Source organism: Tasmannia lanceolata, unplaced genomic scaffold, assembly GCF_043159265.1.
Source record: "Tasmannia lanceolata isolate RefF3 unplaced genomic scaffold, GAP_Taslan_0.1 ptg000023l, whole genome shotgun sequence".
NCBI lineage: Eukaryota > Viridiplantae > Streptophyta > Magnoliopsida > Canellales > Winteraceae > Tasmannia > Tasmannia lanceolata.
Window position 1 is genome coordinate 21503843 of NW_027518700.1, and position 20948 is coordinate 21524790.

Genomic DNA, 20948 nt, shown 5'->3' on the forward strand with positions numbered 1-20948 from the left:
CCTTCTTTCCCTCTCTCCATCCTTCGCCCCCTCCCCACCCACCCCCCCCTTCCATTCTCTCTCTCTCTCTCTCTCTCTCTCTCTCTCTCTCTCTCTCTCTCTCATACAACATGAGCATGAGGATGATTGATGTATTTTGTATCCAAAACTCAAATCCAAATCCAAATAAAAAAAAACATGATTAGGTATCCGAACGTAGATGTTATTATTATTATTTTTTTTACAATTGGAGATCTAGCACAGGGTTATGCATAACACGTGGCGTTGAACAAATCTTTTATTTTGATTTTTTATTTTCGTCATTTAATTTATAGTAATTTTTAGAGCATCAAATCTTGTTCTTTTGGCATGATTTTGGTGTTTATTGAAAAGTTTTTCGATTACTACCTAAAGAACCCAAGATTACACGATTTGAACTTCATTTGGCTAAGTTATAGGCATTTTACAGATATAGTATAGGTATATTACAGGATTACTTTAGGAATATTTAGTCATGTTTCTACTTTTTATTTATGTTCCTTTAGTTAGAAGATTGAGAATAATGGTTAGGCAAGTATTTAGGGTTGTTATTCTTAGGTTTTGGCTCTCTGTATAATGTAATGGCATGAGGAAAGAAAAAAAGAGGTTGAATAAAGTTTATTTTTGGACAAAACTTGTGAAGAGAGCATTGGCTCTATTTTTGGACATACCGTGTAAAGAGAGCATTGGCTCTTTCACGTGGGTGAAGGATCTTTGCTCCATTCATGTGTTATATTGGAGTTTTCCTTCAAAACCGTTGCATGGGTTTTCAAGCCCCAACAAGATTATTTTAGTCGCTACTTGTGTTGATCTAGCTCCATTTTGTGTTGCGGCTCCACACTCCCTACATCACAAGGTCTAGAGATGAATGGTGGAAATCAACCAAAGATAAGGCCCATTTTATAGAACGGAGCATGCCTAGTCATATTGCAATGAATTTGAGCCCCACAAAGGAAAGTTATATATCCGCCCCTTTTGATCACCAGGAACACCTCCTGTCAGTGTTTGTCGCAATCAGGGGCATTGAATTCTTCTGACATAAGTACAACAACCCCTCTTTAGTCATTGATACACTGACAGGGGTGTTCCTGGTGACGAAAAGGGGCAGATATATCATTTCCCCGCACAAAAGCATTCCTCATAATTGGTATTTTCTGAAGAAGCTTCCTAGAAAATACCCGGTCTGTCATTGTGGGCCTTGGAGCTGAATCAATAACAGAGAGGGACTGTAGAGATCTGGTTTGATTTGGCGTGAAGCAAATTGTGATATTGTATTTTTGAAGTGACGATTGAGAGAGTGAGAGAGAAAGGTGAAAGAGATTATATGAAAGGAAACTTCGCCTCACCTTCTAACGAGATGGAGAACAAACATCAAGTTGGTGGCTTTCCTTCATACATAATAACGGAAAGCAATCTGTTTGTCTTTTCTGCCACTACGAAGCTTCAACGAAATTTCTAGTACAACGCTTTTGTACGTGGGCTGTCCTGTAAAGGTCGTTTTCTTGTGTGTCTTCTTCTATATATATGTTTCCTATGTGACATTTTGTTGTTAGTTGCTCTATTATTGTCATGTAGATTTTTCCTATAAGCTATCTATAATTTATAATGCTGCCGCTTCTATCATGGCAGAATTGATTTTACTCCACTATATGTTTTGCAAGTAGTTTGCTTTTATTTAATTTCTTATGATAGGAATGCAACAAAAATTAATTTACGTGGAAGTGAGAAGAGGAAGTTTGATATAAAATAAGGCTCAATTATTATTTGAAAGTAAGGTCATGATTGCGTGCACAATAAATATATCATTAATGATGATTACGGATCTCCTAGCTGTTTAGTAATCAAATGATGCAATTTAAAACTTTACATCATCCAATGAGCTTTTGCGAAGCTAAAAGAATTGTCCACATCACCATAAATTATTCAAAAAAAAAAAAACTAAAATTAAATAATGCATTTTACTTACCTTAATACGTCAACTAGCTACTTGACAAACAGATCAAAACCTTATTACAAAGGAAATTTACAAAAGCCACATGGTTAGCTTAGCTCCTTCTAACTGGATGTTGTGACATAGACTAAACTGAAGTAATTAATATGGGATCTCTCCCCCCTCTTCCTCAATAGATAATTTGTGGCATGAATTTTTCAATGTATTAAACAATTTAAATTTGAGTTAAAAATCCTTAAAATTCTTGAGTAAAAATCCCGTAAAAAATTCACTTTCCATATTCTTTTTTAAGAAAGTGATGCAACCAAATGAACCCTAGAACTTTAGCAGTAGGTGTGACTTTTTCATACTTTGACTCTTTGATAACAGTGTTGGCAAGTGATAAATGACAACTAATTGCAAACTTTAAATGGTTACTTTCAGATAACACTATGCACTTAACAAGGTTAATTGGAAAAAATCGCTTAATTGACTCAGAATCAATTGAGTCCAACTGGGTTGTTTAGATAAAAGTTGAGGTTATAATAAAAAAAACTTGATAAATCACAATAAATATACGGTCTTTAGAAAAATATCATAAAAATGCATCGAGGAACATAACGAACTTCGCATATCTCTTTCCCACTCAATCCACAAGATCGGATATGGTGTTGTAATTCGTCTCTATTTTCGTGAAACTATTCCGAGCAACTTGAGATAGCCTCGCAGCCTATAATGGGCTTAAACAGAGCTAGGCTGCTAGTCTACTAGGTGAATAATTTGGTGATACTGCCAAATTCGTAAAAATGCATGTTTTCTCCCTATCCACTGCATATCTGTTATAGATATATTTATTTTTTGTAAATAAGACCACAAAAAGCATGGAAGACTCATGGTTAAGGGCATGGTGTTGCTAGGTTATGATGTGAGTTCAATTTTCATTCTAAAATTCTCATAAAGATTTACAAATAATGTATCAGAAATTGATAAATTATTCATCACATTTGGGTTTAATTCTGAAAGTTTTGCATTGCTTTAGTAAGAAATTTTTTTATTTACATGGATTTTTTAAACTTTAAAATGGGGCATAAAATTTTGTATTTTTCAAGTATTTCAAATTAATCAGAAAATATTGTAAACATGGTAATATCCACACTATTTAGGTTGTAGGCCTTATCATCGACATGTTCTCCATCAAGATAACAAATCAGGGTTTATTTTATCGCTGGGAAATGATTAAATGCGCCCCTTTTAATCACTTGGGACACCTGCATTGTACGTGGCAATCAGGTCACTTCATTCCTTCAATTGTGAAGTACATCAGCCCCTTTTCAGTCATAGACACACTGTAGCTGGGTGTCCTAAGTGAGGAAAAGGGGTGCATTTATCATTTTCATTATCCTTCCGTAGGCTTGCTATCCTCCCTGTCAAGAACAGAGACCCAAAGAGTAAGGAAACTATACAAGCAGGATAACCAATCCCAAGAACAACTTATCCAAGGATTCCAATCCCAGTGGTAGACAATTCCTTTGGAAATATGAATTGATAGTCAACTTTATTAACTAGCCATTTGCATGCCACCGTTGAGATGATTACCAGTCACTAGATGAGTATAATTTTTAGGTTAATTAATGGCATGATCCAGATGAATGGATTAAAACATGCTTACATCACACGAGTGAGCCCAATCACGAGAATCTCGTGATCTTCTCATAAGTGCATCTCATATTATGGCCAATAAATACTTGAAAATTCATGAGTGGTTCCCCTTATGAAATAAATATTAGGGAAAAATACACTTAGGCCCCATGTGGTTTCTGACACATTCAACTTAACCCCTAATGTTTAAAAAAGTTACAAGTAGACCCCTGTGGTTTCAATTTGTGTAAGGTAAACCCCCTCAGTTGACGGTTCGTCCACAGATTGAAGGATTAGGATGATCCTGTGGAGCTGATTTTTTGGGCACACCCTATCTATGTCAGGGCCCATCAAATGAACGCTCTGGATCATCCAAACATGTGGGCCCACTGTGTTTTTGGTAGTGTTTGTTTTTGGTAGTGGGCCCAAACCCCGTACCCGAATCCAAACACTACCAAAAACACAGTGGGCCCACATTGTTTGGATGATCCAAAGCGTTCATTTGATGGGCCTTGACATAGATAGGGTGTGTCCAAAAAATCAGCTCCATAGGATCATCCTAACCCTTCAATCTGTGGAAGAACCGTCAACTGAGGGGGTCTACATCACACAAATTGAAACCACAGGGAGTATACTTGTAACGTTTTAAACATTAGGGGTTAAGTTGAATGTGTCAGACACCACACCACAGGGGGTCTAAGTGTATTTTTCCATAAATATTATTTCATTTTTATTGGTTCTCTATTACTCTTTCTTCTGTTTAAATGATCAAACTAACTTCCGCCTTCACACAAGACCTGTTTGGTCAAAAGGAAATGCATTTTTATACAGAAAGGGCTTCTCTCAAAAGCCTTCTCCTTTCTACTACTTTCGTAGAAAAATATTTTAATTGTTTGGCTCAATTAAGATGTAAAGAAAAGCTTTTTTCCTAGAAAAGTATTCTCCTATTTGGATGCTTGATACTTGGAAATGGAAAAAATGAAGACTTCACTTATACTAATTGATATCTATGATCAGTGGGGCCATTATATATGAATTAGTTATATAATAGTAGGCCCTACATATAAGGCTTAATGTTACAAAAAAAAAAAAAGGAAGAAGTTTACTAATTAGTGATCTACTTAGTGAGGCTAAGATGGAGGGCTAACGCCTAAAAATAAATGAGAACCACATGTAAAGTAATCACTGTATGCTAGTGGGCCTAAGTAGAGGGTCTCATGGTCGAAAAGACAACTCGTCAGCTAAAAAACTAGTGAAGCAAATCCCGAATAATTTAAGTATATACCAGTAGGGCTTACATGGAGATCTTAATGGCAAAAAAAGTTATGAACATACACAAATCACTAATCTATTAGTTGGGCCCCTCAAGAAGGGCATGATGGCAAAAAAATAATGGACCCTATATGTATACTAATCAGTTGTCTACTGAGTGGGATAAAAACAAACAAATACCATGTATAATAATGAGTTATATACCAGTGGAGCATACGAAAATAGAGAGCCGAATGACAAAAAAATAATGGACACCAGACATATTAGTTAATGATATTTGTGGGGCAAAGATGGAAGGCTAGGGCTAAGATGGTGGGCCCAACGGTAATAATAATAATATTATTATTATTAATAATACAGATAAAGGTTTCTGAGTGATACCTCAGATAGCTTATCTGAGCAAGCTCATATAAATAGGGTAGGTAGCTATGTTGTTTGGGTTATGTTACATAGTGATTCTATAAGACCTAATATAGATAGGATGTTCCTAAGAAATCATCTCTATAAGATCATGGTAAGCGTTGATTTGTAGAGGTTTAAAATGGACGTCTAGAAAATGGGTCAATTTTGTGCTTGTACTGGTCGAATGGTTAGTATGATTGTATGGAAATAGTTTGTTAGGAACACCCTATCTATGTCAGGTTCTATAGAATGAATGGGTTAGATCAGTCAAACAACATGGGAGATGGTGTATTTATAGTGGGTTGCTTAGATAAGCTATCTAAACTATAACTCAGGAACTTCGCCCCCATAATAATAATAATAATAATAATAGAAACCCATATATTGTTACAATATATACTAATTACTAAAAACCAATGGACCCCACATGTTCGGATGTTGTCTAATATTTCTTTCACGGGGGAAGTTGCATCCGAAATTTTATTATGCAAAAGATGAAAAATGGGTATTTTATCTGAGTTGTTCCTTTTCTCTCTTTGCCCGTTGTTTGTTAATAAAAGAGATATACAAAAGGAGTTTGATATTCCCACCCATATTCATATTCTTCTTTAAGTTTCTCTCTGAACGTTCAACCCCCTTTTCTGTAGTGCGAAGACCCGCCCCTTATTCATGTTGCGGCAGTAACTTAAAGTTTTAGCACATTAATTTTTTGGCCTGTTACTCTTCAATTCTTCCAGCTTCAAATTTCAGTCGTTTTCCAGTGGCTTGTTTATTCCTGAGTAGCAAGCAACCTTATAAATGCCCATAGCGTTTTAGCCGTTGCAGTAAATGAATAGACACGTCAAACAACTAACACAAAAATAAATAAAATTCAAATGATATTTTTGTAGAATTTTATCAACAAGAACACATGAACTGAAAAAAGAATAGAAGAGGCACACAAGGATGTAAACGTACCTGTTTTTCTCTCTGTATTTCATTCACCTTAAAAAAAAATAACACAAGCAATGTATCTATGTATCTGTTGTTCCATCTGACCTACCAAAAACACACGTTTCACCATCCTAGTTTAATACTACTTCATTAGCTAACACTATCCTATAGTCTTGATAAAGTTCACATCCTATAAAATAGCTTTCATTAATAGATGACTTTTAGAAATAAACAACGTACATCCGATCAACCTCTTAAGCAGAAACAGCTCTCGCTAGCTGCTATTCTAGGTGGGCCCCACATAGTTGAATTATTAATTCCAACAATTTTTACCCCCTTCCCAGTATTTCCACCTCATTTTATCTGTATTTTCCAAAAATAACAGCATTTTCATCCTCCTTTTGTTTGTCTTTTCCTAAAAGGACACCATTTTACGCCACTTTTGTTTGTCTTTTCCTGAAAATAACTTCTTTTTCAAAAAAAAAGGGGGGGGGGGGGGGGGGGGGGGGGGGGGGGGGCGGCAAACAAAGGGGGTGAAAATGCATCTAAAGAGAGCGTAAATATCAGTTCCTACATTTTACTGCTCTTTGGTGATGAAATTTTGCGCTTATCCATATCAGAAGGCCATCTTTATCAGAACCACGTGGTTTGCTGCCACGCTCTCCTGAGCCACCATGCAAACATGGGTTCGATCTATACAAACAAACCCTATGAAGCTTCCTAGAAAATTCTCCAAGAAGCAAAGCACCACACAAACTATCCTCGAACAACAAACCCTTCTCTTTATATATATAACTCTACCACTATCTCCTTCACCCACATCACCAAAAATACAAAAGCCCCTAGTCTTAGAATTTAGATTCTTCACTGAAGAAAACCTCCATATTTTGTCATTCTCTCTGCAAAACAAACCTTCAACTAATAGTATACAGTGGTGACTAGTAGTAATATTAATGGCTTCTTTAGAAAGTGGGAATCTCAAGGGCTTAAGCAAGGAGAACCGCCATGGGAGGACGGCTCACAACATGTCATCCTCTTCCTTGAGGAAGAAATCAGATCTTACACTTGTGTCGAAGGTGCGATACAGTCTTCCGAGGCAAGTGTTGGCCAATCTTCAGGAGGTTTTGTTGAACACCAAGCTTTCGATTCTCTTTCCAGCCATTCCGTTGGCGATCATCGCAAATTACTGTAAATTTGGCAGTGTGAGTGCTGTGTTTTGAGTTCTATTAATGGCTCTTTGATCACAGAATAGATTGCCCAGAATAAAATCTGGGTACACGAGTTATCAGTTACATAATTTCAAGACTATTCCGCATCATCATGGACTCCCTCCATCCCCGAGTAGACTCCCTTTGATCTTGGCCACTTCTTTGTCCGAGACTGCATTTTGCCCTACAAAGTCAATAAAAACTCAGTTGACTCTTCCAAGTTATGACCATGCCAACTGAGTACTCAGTCGAGTCATCTGAGTGCTGGATCGTGTCTGGCCGAGTTATGACCATGCCATGTTCTGACCCGCATTTGCGTTTTGAAATACTGATCTGCTGTTTCCCACGCAACCCATGAGGATAAGTTCTATCTCAGAAAAACACTTTGTTGAGTGTAATTCCAACAAAAAGATGGACTTTCACTTCTTATTATTTTTTTAGGATGAAGTGCTTTTAGGGATAAAACTTATTCAAAACAACCTATCCTCGAATATATGGGAACCCAAGAAAGGCACTGCATTAACTTTTACTGCTTTTTCTTTGTGCTTTTCTTTTCTTGACTAATTAAATGACTGTTGTCAATTTTTCTTTTCTTTGTGATAATAGCCATGGCTTTTTGCTTTGAGCTTGCTTGGGCTTACCCCACTTGCTGAGCGTGTAAGCTTTCTCACAGAGTAAGTTTTTGGAATTTGGGAATTTGCGCTTTTGAATACTTACATTTGGTATCAGTATACTGTATACAGCACCATTTTCTCACCAACATTGGTATTTATATCTTTTGATTTAATTTCAGGCAAATTGCATATTATACTGGTCCAACTGGTATTTTTCTCTCTCCTTCTCTTTATCAAATCATTTTAAGATATACAAAAATATCAAATAACCTTGAGTTTTGCGTGGGATTTGCAGTGGGTGGGCTTCTCAATGCAACATGTGGGAATGCAACAGAGCTTATCATTGGACTCTTTGCATTGGCCCAAGGGAAAATAGAGGTGGTGAAGTGCTCTCTTTTGGGTTCAATCATCTCCAATCTGCTTCTTGTTCTTGGAACTTCGCTCTTCTGTGGAGGACTCTCCAACATAAAAAAGGAGCAGAAATTTGATAGAGTAAGCCATTTATCTTCATCCAAAATAAAAGACCCATCTCGTTTTACTTTTTGAAACAACTTATTACTCCAGTAGCTTAAGAAGTTAAGAGTTGGTGTTATTTAATCATTTGTACTTCCAACACTCCCACTCAAGTGTGGTCTCTCTTTTTTGGGTTGGCCATACACCTGACACAAGTGGTCACTCTTTTGGGTTGGCCGTACACTTGGGTTTTTAGAGTAGGCTTTTGTAACCATGACCTAGCTAGCTGTTAGAGGTATTATTTAATCATTTATACTTCAACATTCCCACTCACGTGTAGCCCCTCTTTTTTGGGTTAGTCCTGCACGCGGAACATGTAGCCCCTCTTCTGAGTTAGTTGTGCACGTAAATTTTTAATATCAAGGAGTTCCTGGGTTTTGAACCCAGGGCAACCAATTACTCCAAAAGCTTAAGTTGTAAGAGTTGTGTTATTTAATCATTTATAGTTCAACATTCTTCTGAGCTTACCTAATATAATTCCTTCTGCAGAAGCAAGCTGATGTGAATTCGAGCCTACTGTTGCTGGGTTTGTTGTGCCATATGCTGCCATTAATGTTCAGATATGCTACTACCAGTGGCGCAATAACAGGGGATCCCACTCTGCAACTTTCAAGAGTGAGCAGTATCGTCATGCTTCTCGCATATATCGCCTACCTTTTCTTCCAACTGAAGACCCATCGCCAGCTTTTTGAAGCACAGGAGGCGAGTTTCTGTGATCCTTCTTTTGTTGCTTTGTGATAGTGGAATGGCGTGGTCAGAGATGTCTAACTGTAAGAAAAATAAATAGCTGACAGGGGGGGCAACTCGGGTCAGGTTCAAGTTCAACCCAATAAGAAGTCGGGTCGGGTTGAGTTTGGTTCGGGTTCAGGTTGAGTTGTCCCAACCCGGGTTGAGTTAAGGTTGGGTTAAAGTTGAGGGTTTGGGCAACCTGACCCGAGGGAAACCGGACATTTTTTTATCAAAATTTCTCTTTGTAAGCTTAAAAACTTAAAACTCAGGATGGGTTGGGTTCAAATTGGATAAAAGGGTTCCTCGGGATGGATCGGGTTGACCCTCGTCGGATTGGAAATCGGGTCGGCTCGGGTTGGATTCAAACTGACCTGAGTTGCACCCCTAGTTGACAATATGCAATGGGCCAACACATATGGAATCAAATAAGTTGATGGCATTTCAATGGGCCCACTCTATCACAACAATCAAGCTGCCTCAAATTTTGTGTTTTTGAATGGTGTGAGATCCATTATTTTTCAAAGAGTACAGTCCAAACTATTCATTTATTGGGCCACAAAGTAAAATATGGGCCGTTCATTAGACCATTTCCAAAAGACGACCCTAACCCTCTGATTTATAGAGGAAGGGCTAGTTATAGAAACTATACAGATCGAGGGCTAAGGATCATCCTATGGAGATGATCTAAGCTGTACGGCCTATTTTCGTTGTGGCATGGGACAGCCCCCTCTAGTATATTTATGACTTCTCTTTTTTTTTCCTCATTTTTTCTCCGTACTTATGCTTTCATCACCCCCTCAAATCTCTCTTCTTCTCATCCCGTGTGCCCTTCTCTAACACTGGGTATACAGCAAATCCATGAAATTATTTTTCATGGTTTCCAAATATGCTCTAGAAAAAATCAGTACCCAGGGTTTTCTAATCTCAATTGAAACTTGTTTAGAAAAGTACTTATTAGTCACACTCAAATTGAAATTATCGATAATTATAAATTTGTCACCAACTTTCTACTTTAGATTATTAAACTATCATTCCTATTCTTATTAGTTAGCAATTAAATAAGCATAAACAGAAATGATTATAAGAAAGTAAAATGCTAACACTCTTTGGTGCTGATCAGGAAGATGAATATGATGATGCTGTTTCTGAGGATGCTCCTGTAATAGGATTCTCTAGTGCAATGGTGTGGTTGGTTGCCATGACATCCATCATTGCCGTCTTATCTGAGTACGTCGTGGGGACAATCGAGGTATGATCTTCAATTCTCTTTTCAACTTCTCCGTTATTAATTAGTACTACAGCCTAATTACACAATGTTACTAACTGAGAAACTTCATTTGAACAATCAGTCTGCATCAGACTCTTGGGGTATTTCTGTCAGCTTCATTAGCATAATTTTGTTACCAATTGTCGGAAATGCGTCAGAACATGCGGGTGCTATCATATTTGCATTCAAGAACAAGTTGGTAAGAATTGAAAAAGTTTTAACAATAGTTAGATTGGATTATATTTTTTGATTTTACTAAGTATTATTCTGATTTTTTTGGCAGGATATAACTTTAGGTGTTGCACTGGGGTCTGCAACTCAAATATCTATGTTTGTGGTAAGATTTTAAGGGTCTATAGAATTCAATAGCAGATCTTTCTGACAGTTTTCAGGTTTACTAAATTTCTTCTAATGTGATTCAGGTTCCTTTATGCGTAATCGTTGCATGGATTATGGGTATCCATATGGATCTTGATTTCAAGCTCCTTGAGACTGGATCACTTTTCATATCAGTTTTGCTAACAACTTTCGCTTTACAGGTATGGAATCCATACTTTATCAAACTTCAATAACTTAAATAGAAAGATAATCTGATAAAGAATTCCTAGCTTGGTAGTGGCACTATATCTCTTCTTTGATAATGGAACTCGAGTCGGAAAGTTCAGGATTTAGCCCAAAAATTCCACCAAATTAAATCCCTCTCTTGTTAAAACGCTCACCCAAGAATACTTCTCAAACAGGTATAAGTTCAAAGTTCTAATCGGCAACTCTTTCCCCTTGTGAAAATGACAGATGTACCCTTATCTCACAAAAATGAGGAAAAAAATAGAAAAATGGCAAATTTTCAAAAAAGGAAAACTCACAACATACTCATTGGGAAATGACCAAAATACCTTTATCTCATGGAAAAAGATGAAATTTAGAAGAAAAAAAATCACAAAAGGAAACAATCGTAAAATATCATGAAAAATGACTAAAATGTAGGATCTCATGAAAAAATGAGATAAAATTGGAAAAATTTAGAAAAAAAAAGTCCTAAAAAGGAAACAATCATAAAACACTCTCATGTCATGGAAAATCACCAAAAGGCCCTTATCTCATAAGAAAATGAGAAAAAAAAAATGAAAAAATGCCTTCATGAAATAAAAAAATGGCCAAATCCCTTATCTCATATAAAATAACTAAAATACTCTCATCTCATGAAAAATGGCTAAAGTAGGCAAGTTCTAATCCAATCACTGAATCACTTATTGGTCCCACCGTAGATAGGCTCACAACATTTGTTTATCAACAATTCTGTTTATTTGGATCCCACAACTGAGCCCACAATTGGAATGTAAAATCTTTTAGGACTTTACAGTCTCTTATATCTTTACGTTTAACTTATTTTAGTGGGCCCACAACATCTATTAATTTGGACCCACAATTGGGGTCCCACAAACTTCTGAAAAATTAGAATGTAAAAATTTTTAGGACCTTACAGTACCCATTTTCTTCACGACTAACGTAGGGCTTTAAAGCCCCCATCACTCTGAAATCCTTACTGAATTCCCAGCTTGGTCTTAAGCATTCCCAGAGTGACCCACACTTGACTAGAGTGACCCACAGTCAGGAAGTCCCTATAGGATTAGAAATCCCACGTGACTAACCCCCTAACTTGTAGGAAAAGGTATTAAAGGGCTGTCAAAAGGTTATTGCAGTTTCCAAAAGGCTCTTCAAACGCTAAAAGACAAGCTAGGACCGTGGAATATCAAAACATTACAGTGCTAATATCATTTCCCTAAAAAAAGAACTTGGTGAAATGAAGAGTGCCATTATTTAAAAAGAAAAAAGAAAAAGGAGTGATGATATCCTTCAACTGTCTGTAACTGCCTCTATATGACATGATGCTAAGCCGGGAATGAGCAATATTATTAAAGCTGAAGATGTTCCTTTGCAGGATGGTACTTCACACTACATGAAAGGACTGGTTCTCCTCCTTTGCTATATTGTAATTGGAGCGTGCTTTTTTGTTCTTCGGACTCCTCTTCGTAAGTTCTTACCCTACTAACCACGCCATTGAACAAGAACATCAGAATAAACATATTTTTCTACAGTTTGTGCCTAACTCTTTTTTTTCCTCTTCTTTCTGAATTCCAATGGCAGACCACACAAATGTCATCAACGTAGGTGTCAGATCATCGTCTGAAGTGATCACAGTAGCTTAGCAGGGAAGGTTTGTTTCCCATGCATTGTTGTGAAACAAATATACTTTGTACGGAAATGATATAAGCACTCCCATATTTTGATAATAGCATTAACCACTTCGGTAAATGCCTCGATAGAATATGGTATACTTTTATGACCAATTCTCTTCAAGTCTAATATACTTCGGAAATTTCTATGCAGGCTTTGGCATTGGTTCCACAGCTAGAATTCAGTGCATCCGCATATAATAATGGACGCAACTCGAGGAGTTCCACGCAATTATCATTCTTTCATTGGGATTGGCCATATCACACATTCGAAGCATTGCAAATCTTGCAGTTTGTTTCTACATAGAGGGAGTTGGTTCTGTGGTGAATCAAAATCTTCAGAGACTGCTCAAGTGATCAAGGTTGAGATTGGTGTATTGTGACACCATGTTCCCTTGGAAGTTTTGTGAAGAAATGAACCCATCATAGAGGATGATCACGTATAGCTCTATGCTGTGCTTAATTAGGTATTTAATTTCTTTTTTATGTGTAGAGTTTTGGAAATGAGGAATGTGTTTTTCTTATTGTCTATTGCTTGTTTTGTATTGAATAGAAGTCAATAAAAAGAAGAGGGCGACCTTTTTCTAGTTCTTTATTTAATGTTGGAACCCATGATGTTTGATCATGTATAAGATCATAAGGCAACATATGCTGATGCTGATCAAAGAGGGATGCATTTACAAAAACAATGTGTCACGCCCCGAACCGAGATCAAACCACGGCACGTGACAGTGCCGCATACCTGCAAACTACCTCGCAAATATGCAAGGCAAAGTAATACAGAAAGATCCACAAGCAGAAGTAATCTACTTTATTTAACCAATTTCTGGTCCATCAACAAAGTAACTGAAATCCCACATAAAAGTAACGGTGTAAGCCTTACAACCCATCCCATATGAAATAAACCATTAAATTTGCCATCCCAAATGAAATAAACCATTAAATTCAAGTTCTAACAAATACTCACTCAAACAGATAAAGCAAGAAACTGAGCAAGTGCAAGGTCTCAAGCTATCCAGCTATGCTCGAACTCCAACCCGCCAAGCCATGACCCGATCTAACTCTTGGGATCTGTAAAATGTTATCAACAATTAGCTAACAACCTTGTACGTTTATATGAGGATCCATGACGGATCCGGACATGCCATAAGAATAACAAAGGTCACGAAGATACGATAATCAACAAGAGTAGTGATAGAATGATCGTGAAGGATAACAAAAAATGTAAACATCCAAGACCCACAAAACATTTGCTCCCTCGAGCCGTGCAAAGCAAACACCACATAAGAACCATATTACTCCACCTGGGTACCCAAGCCACGGACCCACAGTCCACAGTATACAATACGTCGGGTCTACCGCACAAGCCACGAAGGCTCAACCAAAGTAATCCATGTGTCAGGTATACCGCACAAGCCACGAGGGCCCGACCAAAGCAACCTGTGAATACCGCCATCCAGATACATGGAATACTGTACAAACCATGAGGGTCCGATCTGTGGGAGCCGGTCTTTTCCCGTGCGCGCTGGGGCGGCAGGGGATCACCACGTCGGGTTTTCTTATGAGTGTTTGTTTATTTGCGTTTCTTATGAACTCGGGAATATGGTCTGGATTTCACAAGAAAAAGAAACTCAGAGTCGCCACCTAGGTTAGGGCCTAGGACCAGTGTCCGCTCTTCTGATGAATCAGGTATGGATACCTGAGTTTCATTGGAGGAGCAGTAACCAAAGGGGTTCTCTTGCTCTGGGCCTAAAACCCGTAATTTTGCTCTGTTTGTTAATGCATGGTCCTTACAGATATCTGGGTAAGGGTTATGGTTACATTCGGGGAAGGTGTTAGGCAGCCCTCATGCCCGAGTAAACCCGGTCTCTTGACTTGATTTGGCATTTTTGAAGAATTTAATAAAAAAAACTTCTCTTTTTATCCTTTATTTGGATTAGACTTAAATCCAGAATGTAAATTAAATGAATTTACAAAGGAAAGAAAATAAGCGGTTCAGGTCGTTATCCGGATTGAAGTCGTGCGGTGTAGCATGAGTCCCGAAGGATACCACAGCTAACCACAATCAGGATAACTAAATCAAATGGAAAAGACAATACATAAGGGAAAGAAAATTATGGGTCGTTTATCTGTGATAGGATCAGAGACAGAGTGGTGGGATAAGGAGAGATAACGTAGCCCTATTTATAAAGAAAGGCAAGGGATTTACATTACAGGACCTAAGGCAAGAGATTTACATTACAGGACCTAAGGCAACAGGAGCCTAGGATCCTATAACTACCCTATACCGAGTTTTAGAACAGAAATAAAGAAAGCAGGGAAATAAATGTAAATTTACCAGGGAAGCGGAAATTCTTGCCGAAAAGTTGACAGAGTAACAGCGCTAGTTCGTTGAAAGAGCTTCGTGTTCTCCGAAAATCTGGCAGAACAACATCACTTTATAGACGAGAAGGGCCTTGAGTTTACCGAGATTTCGGCAGAACAACAGTGCTATTTAGACGAAAAAGGCCTTGAGTTTGCCGAGATTTCGACAGAACAACAGTGTTATCTGGATAAAGGGGCCATGAGTTTGTCGAGATTTCGAAAGAATAATGGAGCTAATTGATGGATATCACTCCGAATCTTCAGAAATTCGGCAGAATGTCTACGCCTAGTGTGAGCTACCTAAGAATTTGTCTACTATATCTCTCTCAAGTAAAGAAACTGAGATTTTTTTTTTGAAGACCAGAAGAGGTTTTAGACTAAAAATGAAATCTAAAACAGAAGAATCTCTTTGAAAATAACTTCTGAATTCAGTAAACTCTGAAATCTGATTTTTACTTTACCCCCCGTATTTATAGGTATCCGGGTGGGAATTTTGCGAAATTGGAAGACTTGACACTTTACCCCCCGTATTTATAGGAATCCGGGTGGGAATTTCGCAATTTGCGAAATTGGAAGACCTGACACTGACATGTTAGTGTCAGGTTGGCAACATTTCGAAAAATGTGAGTTTTTGTCTTTTTTGATGATTTTCAAGAGAATTTCGGCAGGCCATAAGTCCTCCGTTTGGACTCCGAATCGCACACGGTCGGATCCGTTGGATTCTTTATTCCGGGGAGATTTCAACAAGTCTAATATCGCTAACTTTCGGGATGTGAAGTATTTTTTGGGTAAACACAGATGTTTTTGACTCAAAGTTAAATACTCGGTTGGAATGCCATGTGAAAACAGGCTCTTTGGGTACGCCGCAAACGGCGGGTGCTATGTAAAGACAGACTTTTGTCGCATCCCTGGGATAAAAATCATTTCTGAAAAGTATTCTCCTGTTTCAATAACCTAGAGAGAGATTGAAAGAAAAGATAGTGCTCTGAGACTCATCATGAGACTCTTCCTCACGACAACCTATCATTAGTTCTATCTTGACAAAATTGGGTGTCTACACCACCAAAGCATCCCACGCATCGAAATATCTAATTATTCAGGTATACCGCACAAGCCACAAAGGCCCGACCAAAGCATACCGAGTATCAACACAAAACTGTTATACCACACATGCCTCACACATCATGACAAGAAATCCATGTATATAGATGTGAAATAAAATGTGCATTGTATGCCGTGACGTAACAACTCAGAAACTACAACATTTGTGGACATGTATTTCTCACAATCAATCAAAAAAACATATACTGGCATGGCGGGTCCTATCCTCGTGGAGTTCAAGATAACGTCAACAAGATGGTAAAGCTTTCAAGTGTTATAACATCAATGGGAATACCAGCAAAAGAGTACATCTAAACACATATATAACCCAATCAATGTTCAAAACAGTACAGGGTTCTATCTAGGAAATAGGTCGATCACAGATCCAACATAAAACGTACATCGAAATGAATTCCACAACTTTCCTGGCCCGTCAATTGATCCCCTAATCACCACAGATTATGCCTTATTAAGTAGATTAGAGGTGTAAGGCATACGAGAATAAACTATACCCGAACCGAGAGTGAAACAGGGAAAATCACCCAAACTGCGCACCGGATAGTCGACTATCACTGGATAGTCAACTGCCAATTACCAGTTTTCATCCCTGCAGGGCACTGGATAGTCTACTATCTCTGGATATATAGTAGACTGTCCGGTGTGCCCGCAAGTTTTTCCCTATTTCCACACCAATAAATGGTAAAAACGCACACTCTACTCATAAGATTAAATCATGGTTGGGTCCCATGGATTATTTATGATGAGAAGAGTCCGCCAAAACCAATCCGGTTGCCAAAAATCTATCGGACAACGATCGGAGCAAAAAATCAAGTTGTAGGTCGAAATCATATGCATTTCCAGTTTCAAATATTTAAATAGGGTGATCTTGGATCTTATGGAAATTTAAGAACAAGATCTACCCAAAAGAACCCAAGATCCACCTTGGAGCACACTCATGCACGACAAATACATCAAAACGTAGTTTTCTAACTCATAAAACCTATCTTTTTAGGATTTCTAGGGACCAAAACCATCTAGGAACAAGGATCTTACCTCGGATTGCAATTTCAAAATTCCGATCTTGGTCTTCCTCTCCTTCCACAAGAAAACGGTCTCATTGGGGGCTGTCCACGTTTGAGTTAGGGTTAATCCCTGCACAATTCCTAAGAAGTGGTATTTATCCTCTCATTAAGAAGCCCTAATTACCACATAAACTATAAAGATGAAAATACCCCCTTCATAACAGAGGGGACGAAATTTGCTTAGGGGCATTTCGGGGTATTACACAATGGACTACAATTATTAGTTATATTTTTAAGAAAGGAAAAGCATGGTATACATCGAACTAAGGAGACAATCGTTTCTCTATCGAGAGAGCTGCAAGTTACAACCCAAAACAAAAGGAAGGAGTAACAGAAAATTGGGGTTTTTAACTTTTAGGCCCCGTTCAGTTGATGCACTTAGTGCGGAAAACAGGTTTATTTTCTGTCAAAATCTTTTAACCGCGTTTTTTTTTTTTTTGAAAATTAACAAAGAATTTTATTGAATCAGAAGGAGGGACAAGATGTCCCAGTACATAAGCAAAAAAGAGAGAGATCTGACAGTACAATGCCTATAAAGACCCTGGATTTACAATACAAATGACATTTGTTCCCGTCACATACACCCCATCTTTGGCTAGAGTGTCTGCCATTGAATTGGCCGTACTTCTCCTGTGAACAAGATGTGGTCTTAGACATCTAACCAGATCTCGTATCTCGTCGATAATGTTCTGCAGTCTCCAAGGCCCTCCGCCTTGATTGGTAGCCCAAGCTATCACATTGGTGGAGTCCCCTCCACAATCAGAGGGCCCAAATTGTTGGCAGAATACCACCGTAATCCAAATAGCAATCCCCTCGCCTCGGCTTCATTAGCTTCACATGTTCCAGCTGATCAGGAGTATGACATTAAAGTTCTACCGGTATGGTCGCGAAGCAACCCACCAAAACCAGCAGGCCCTGGATTACCCCATGAACTGCCATCAAAGTTGAGTTTTAACCATCTCACCTCCGGAGCTCTCCATTGTGGCGATATTGAGGCCCGAGTCTTCCTTTCGCGCAGCACCACGTTCCATTTACGTAGGGCAACCCCAGTGGGGTAAGGGAATTTCCTTTTTGCCCTTGCCCACGTGATCAGGGATAGCTTTATATCCAGAGCTATGTGCCTCCAATTCTTAGCCTTTTCTGAAAATATTCTGTTATTCCATTCCTTCCAGATGTGCCAAATTATCGCAACCAGTAGGGGTTTCCACAAAGTTTCACCCCAACATTCATGGAATGCCGTGTTCCAGTTGAGTATAATCTCAGGTATTTCTTCGTGCATTACCCATTGTACGTCGAATGACCGAAACATGGCTTTCCATATACAATTTGTAAACGAGCAATGTATGAATAAATGATCAATGGTCTCCTTCGCATCATGGCACAGGGAACACCGACTTGCCATGTGAAAACTGCGCTATTTTAAACGGTCTAGAGAGTTGATGCATTTGTGAGATACCGTCCAAGCGAAAGCAATAATCCGAGGTAGGCGCCTTATTTTCCCATCGAGAGTCAGCAGCTTCGTCATTGTTTAATTGCTTAAAGAATGAATGAACCGAGAAAACTCCATCCGATTCAGGTTGCCACAGGATACTATCTTCCACTTGAGATGATAAATAACAGTCTCCCAAGTGTTGGAAGAGGACTGCAAAGTTTGTAATTTCGTCGTCGTTTAGATTCCTTCACAAATGGATATCCCAAACCATATTTTCGGCTCCAGTCCTTCGATTAATGTTATCAGCCACCGATGCTTGTTGGTTACGTGCCAATCGAAAAATATCCGGGAACCTCTCACTAAGTTTTTGTGGCCCAAGCCAGATATCCAACCAAAATCGGACATTCTCTCCCTTCCTGGCTTTAAATCGGATTTTAGGTAGGAACAATTCACGAACTGAACATATAGATTTCCAGGCCCCTGACCCTTTTAACTGCGTTTTTAGATGTCGGATGTAACTGGGTTTCCTAATACACATAGGATTCTTGCAATTTATTTTTCTAATCCAATCCTAAAAGTTCGCCTATAAGATCTCCCTTCCATATCTCCAAGGAAATTTGTTTCCTAATACAACTTGACTTGCTTTTTAATTTTATTTTTAAATATTAAAATAATATCTTCCATATCTTGTTGGACGAAATTCCTTATCTTGGGGCACCTTGACTAACAATTTATCCCCCCTTTATTTTACTTGGGACAGCCTCCACTAGTATATAACTTATATGCATAGTAACCAATCCCTCACCGTTGTGTATGTGGTAGGGGTCCGCCAAACCTCATCAAACGTCTCGTGTTTGATTCACATAAGGATTGGTACCATATATCTTTCTTCACAACATATATACATAGTATATACACCACAGTTCACATGCAATTCATATAAGGGAAATGATAAAGCCCACCCCCTTTTCATTGCTTGGGACACCCAGGTGCAGTGTATCAATGACTGCAAAGGGGCTGTTGTACTTCACTTGGGAAGGTTTCAACGGATTTGATTGCCACAGCTGGGTATCCCAATTAATGAAAAGGGGCGGATTTATCATATCCCTTCATATAAATACAATTATGTAACACATACTGATATATTATAGTATACCAACCACTAATGCACTTATGATTTTGGTTTTGGTATTCATTTCGGTTTCAATATCGTTTCGGCGGGGATGAAAATGGCAACATTTCGGTTGATTCATGTCAATTTCGGTAGAAATTTAAAATCATGCTCATGAGAGAACCCCTGGATTTTCATTGTCTAGAAACAAAAACATGTTAATGGTTTGTATAGGATTCAGTTTTCTAGGAAAACCATTATTCAAGTCATATGAGAAACATGTTTCCCTAATTTCGACATTGTCTACAACAAACTTGTTTTAGAATAGAACTATCCAAATTTTCACAAACAGAAGCTGATGAACACATCAAATCTCAACTGTTCATGTTTTCATGCATCAATCTCAATACAAATAAGATCCCCTCAATCTAATGGTCTAAATCAATGCCCTCGACATTCACATATTTCTGTTAAAGTCTTAAACGATGTCCGTTATAAAATCAAAACAAGTCACCATATTCATTTTTTAACCTGTTTCGCTACAATTAAAAATCTCCCACTTGGACCACAGATTATTTAACCATTCAGTATAATTAATTCAGGGCTAGTTTAGTTGTGCTTAATGTTCACACACAACTTAATCAAATTAATCATCAATGGGTGTACTTTTTATAAACATTACTTAAATCACATAAAATTATTAATATGTCTCACAATTCTAGACATGACTCCAGGCAGGTTTTAGTGCATAACCTTGACAAATTTCACAGTAGGGGGTGGTAGATGCCCTTAAAATTAGGCTGTCAAGAATAACAGGTTTTATGTCTCACAATTCTAGACATGACTCCGGCAGGTGTTATTGCATAACCTTGACATAATTTCTCAGCAGGGGCTGGAAGATACCCTTAAAATTAGGCTGTTAAGAAAAGCTTAACCTGTTTATTTATTGTAGCATTTTATATGGATAGAATATCTGTTCGGCATGGGACCCGACCATGTTGGTCGCTTCATAATGGTCTACAAGATCAACGGTCTTGATTACACATACGTGTCCCCTTCTACGGCCAAAGAGTTGATTCTTAGAATTGACCCTGACGGTC

The 20948-nt window shown here is 38.2% G+C and overlaps 1 protein-coding gene and 1 long non-coding RNA gene across 2 annotated transcripts; one reads left to right on the forward strand and one right to left on the reverse strand.

The window, feature by feature from the left end:
• The first annotated feature begins 6929 nt into the window (after positions 1–6929).
• CAX4 (cation exchanger 4) lies at positions 6930–13345 on the forward strand. Its single transcript, XM_077366836.1, has 12 exons — positions 6930–7395; positions 8008–8075; positions 8195–8223; positions 8311–8507; positions 9018–9230; positions 10378–10506; positions 10607–10723; positions 10808–10861; positions 10947–11063; positions 12464–12554; positions 12670–12739; positions 12913–13345. The coding sequence occupies exons 1-11, from the start codon at positions 7147–7149 to the stop codon at positions 12729–12731; spliced, it is 1326 nt and encodes a 441-aa protein (XP_077222951.1). The 5' UTR covers positions 6930–7146; the 3' UTR covers positions 12732–12739; positions 12913–13345.
• Positions 13346–13544: 199 nt separating this feature from the next.
• On the reverse strand, positions 13545–17827 carry LOC143856574 (uncharacterized). Its single transcript, XR_013238276.1, has 2 exons — positions 17277–17827; positions 13545–13829 (listed from the first exon to the last, which is right to left on the reverse strand). It is a non-coding gene; the product is annotated as an uncharacterized LOC143856574 (long non-coding RNA).
• Positions 17828–20948: the final 3121 nt, after the last annotated feature.

Bases quoted from the DNA above. Each gene is read 5' to 3' on its own strand.
- CAX4 (XM_077366836.1), top strand. From the start codon at position 7,147: ATGGCTTCTTTAGAAAGTGGGAATCTCAAGGGCTTAAGCAAGGAGAAC. The intron at 8,224-8,310 runs GTATTTTTCTCT...TGGGATTTGCAG, and splicing joins ATATTATACTGGTCCAACTG to TGGGTGGGCTTCTCAATGCA. The intron at 10,507-10,606 runs GTATGATCTTCA...TTGAACAATCAG, and splicing joins ACGTCGTGGGGACAATCGAG to TCTGCATCAGACTCTTGGGG.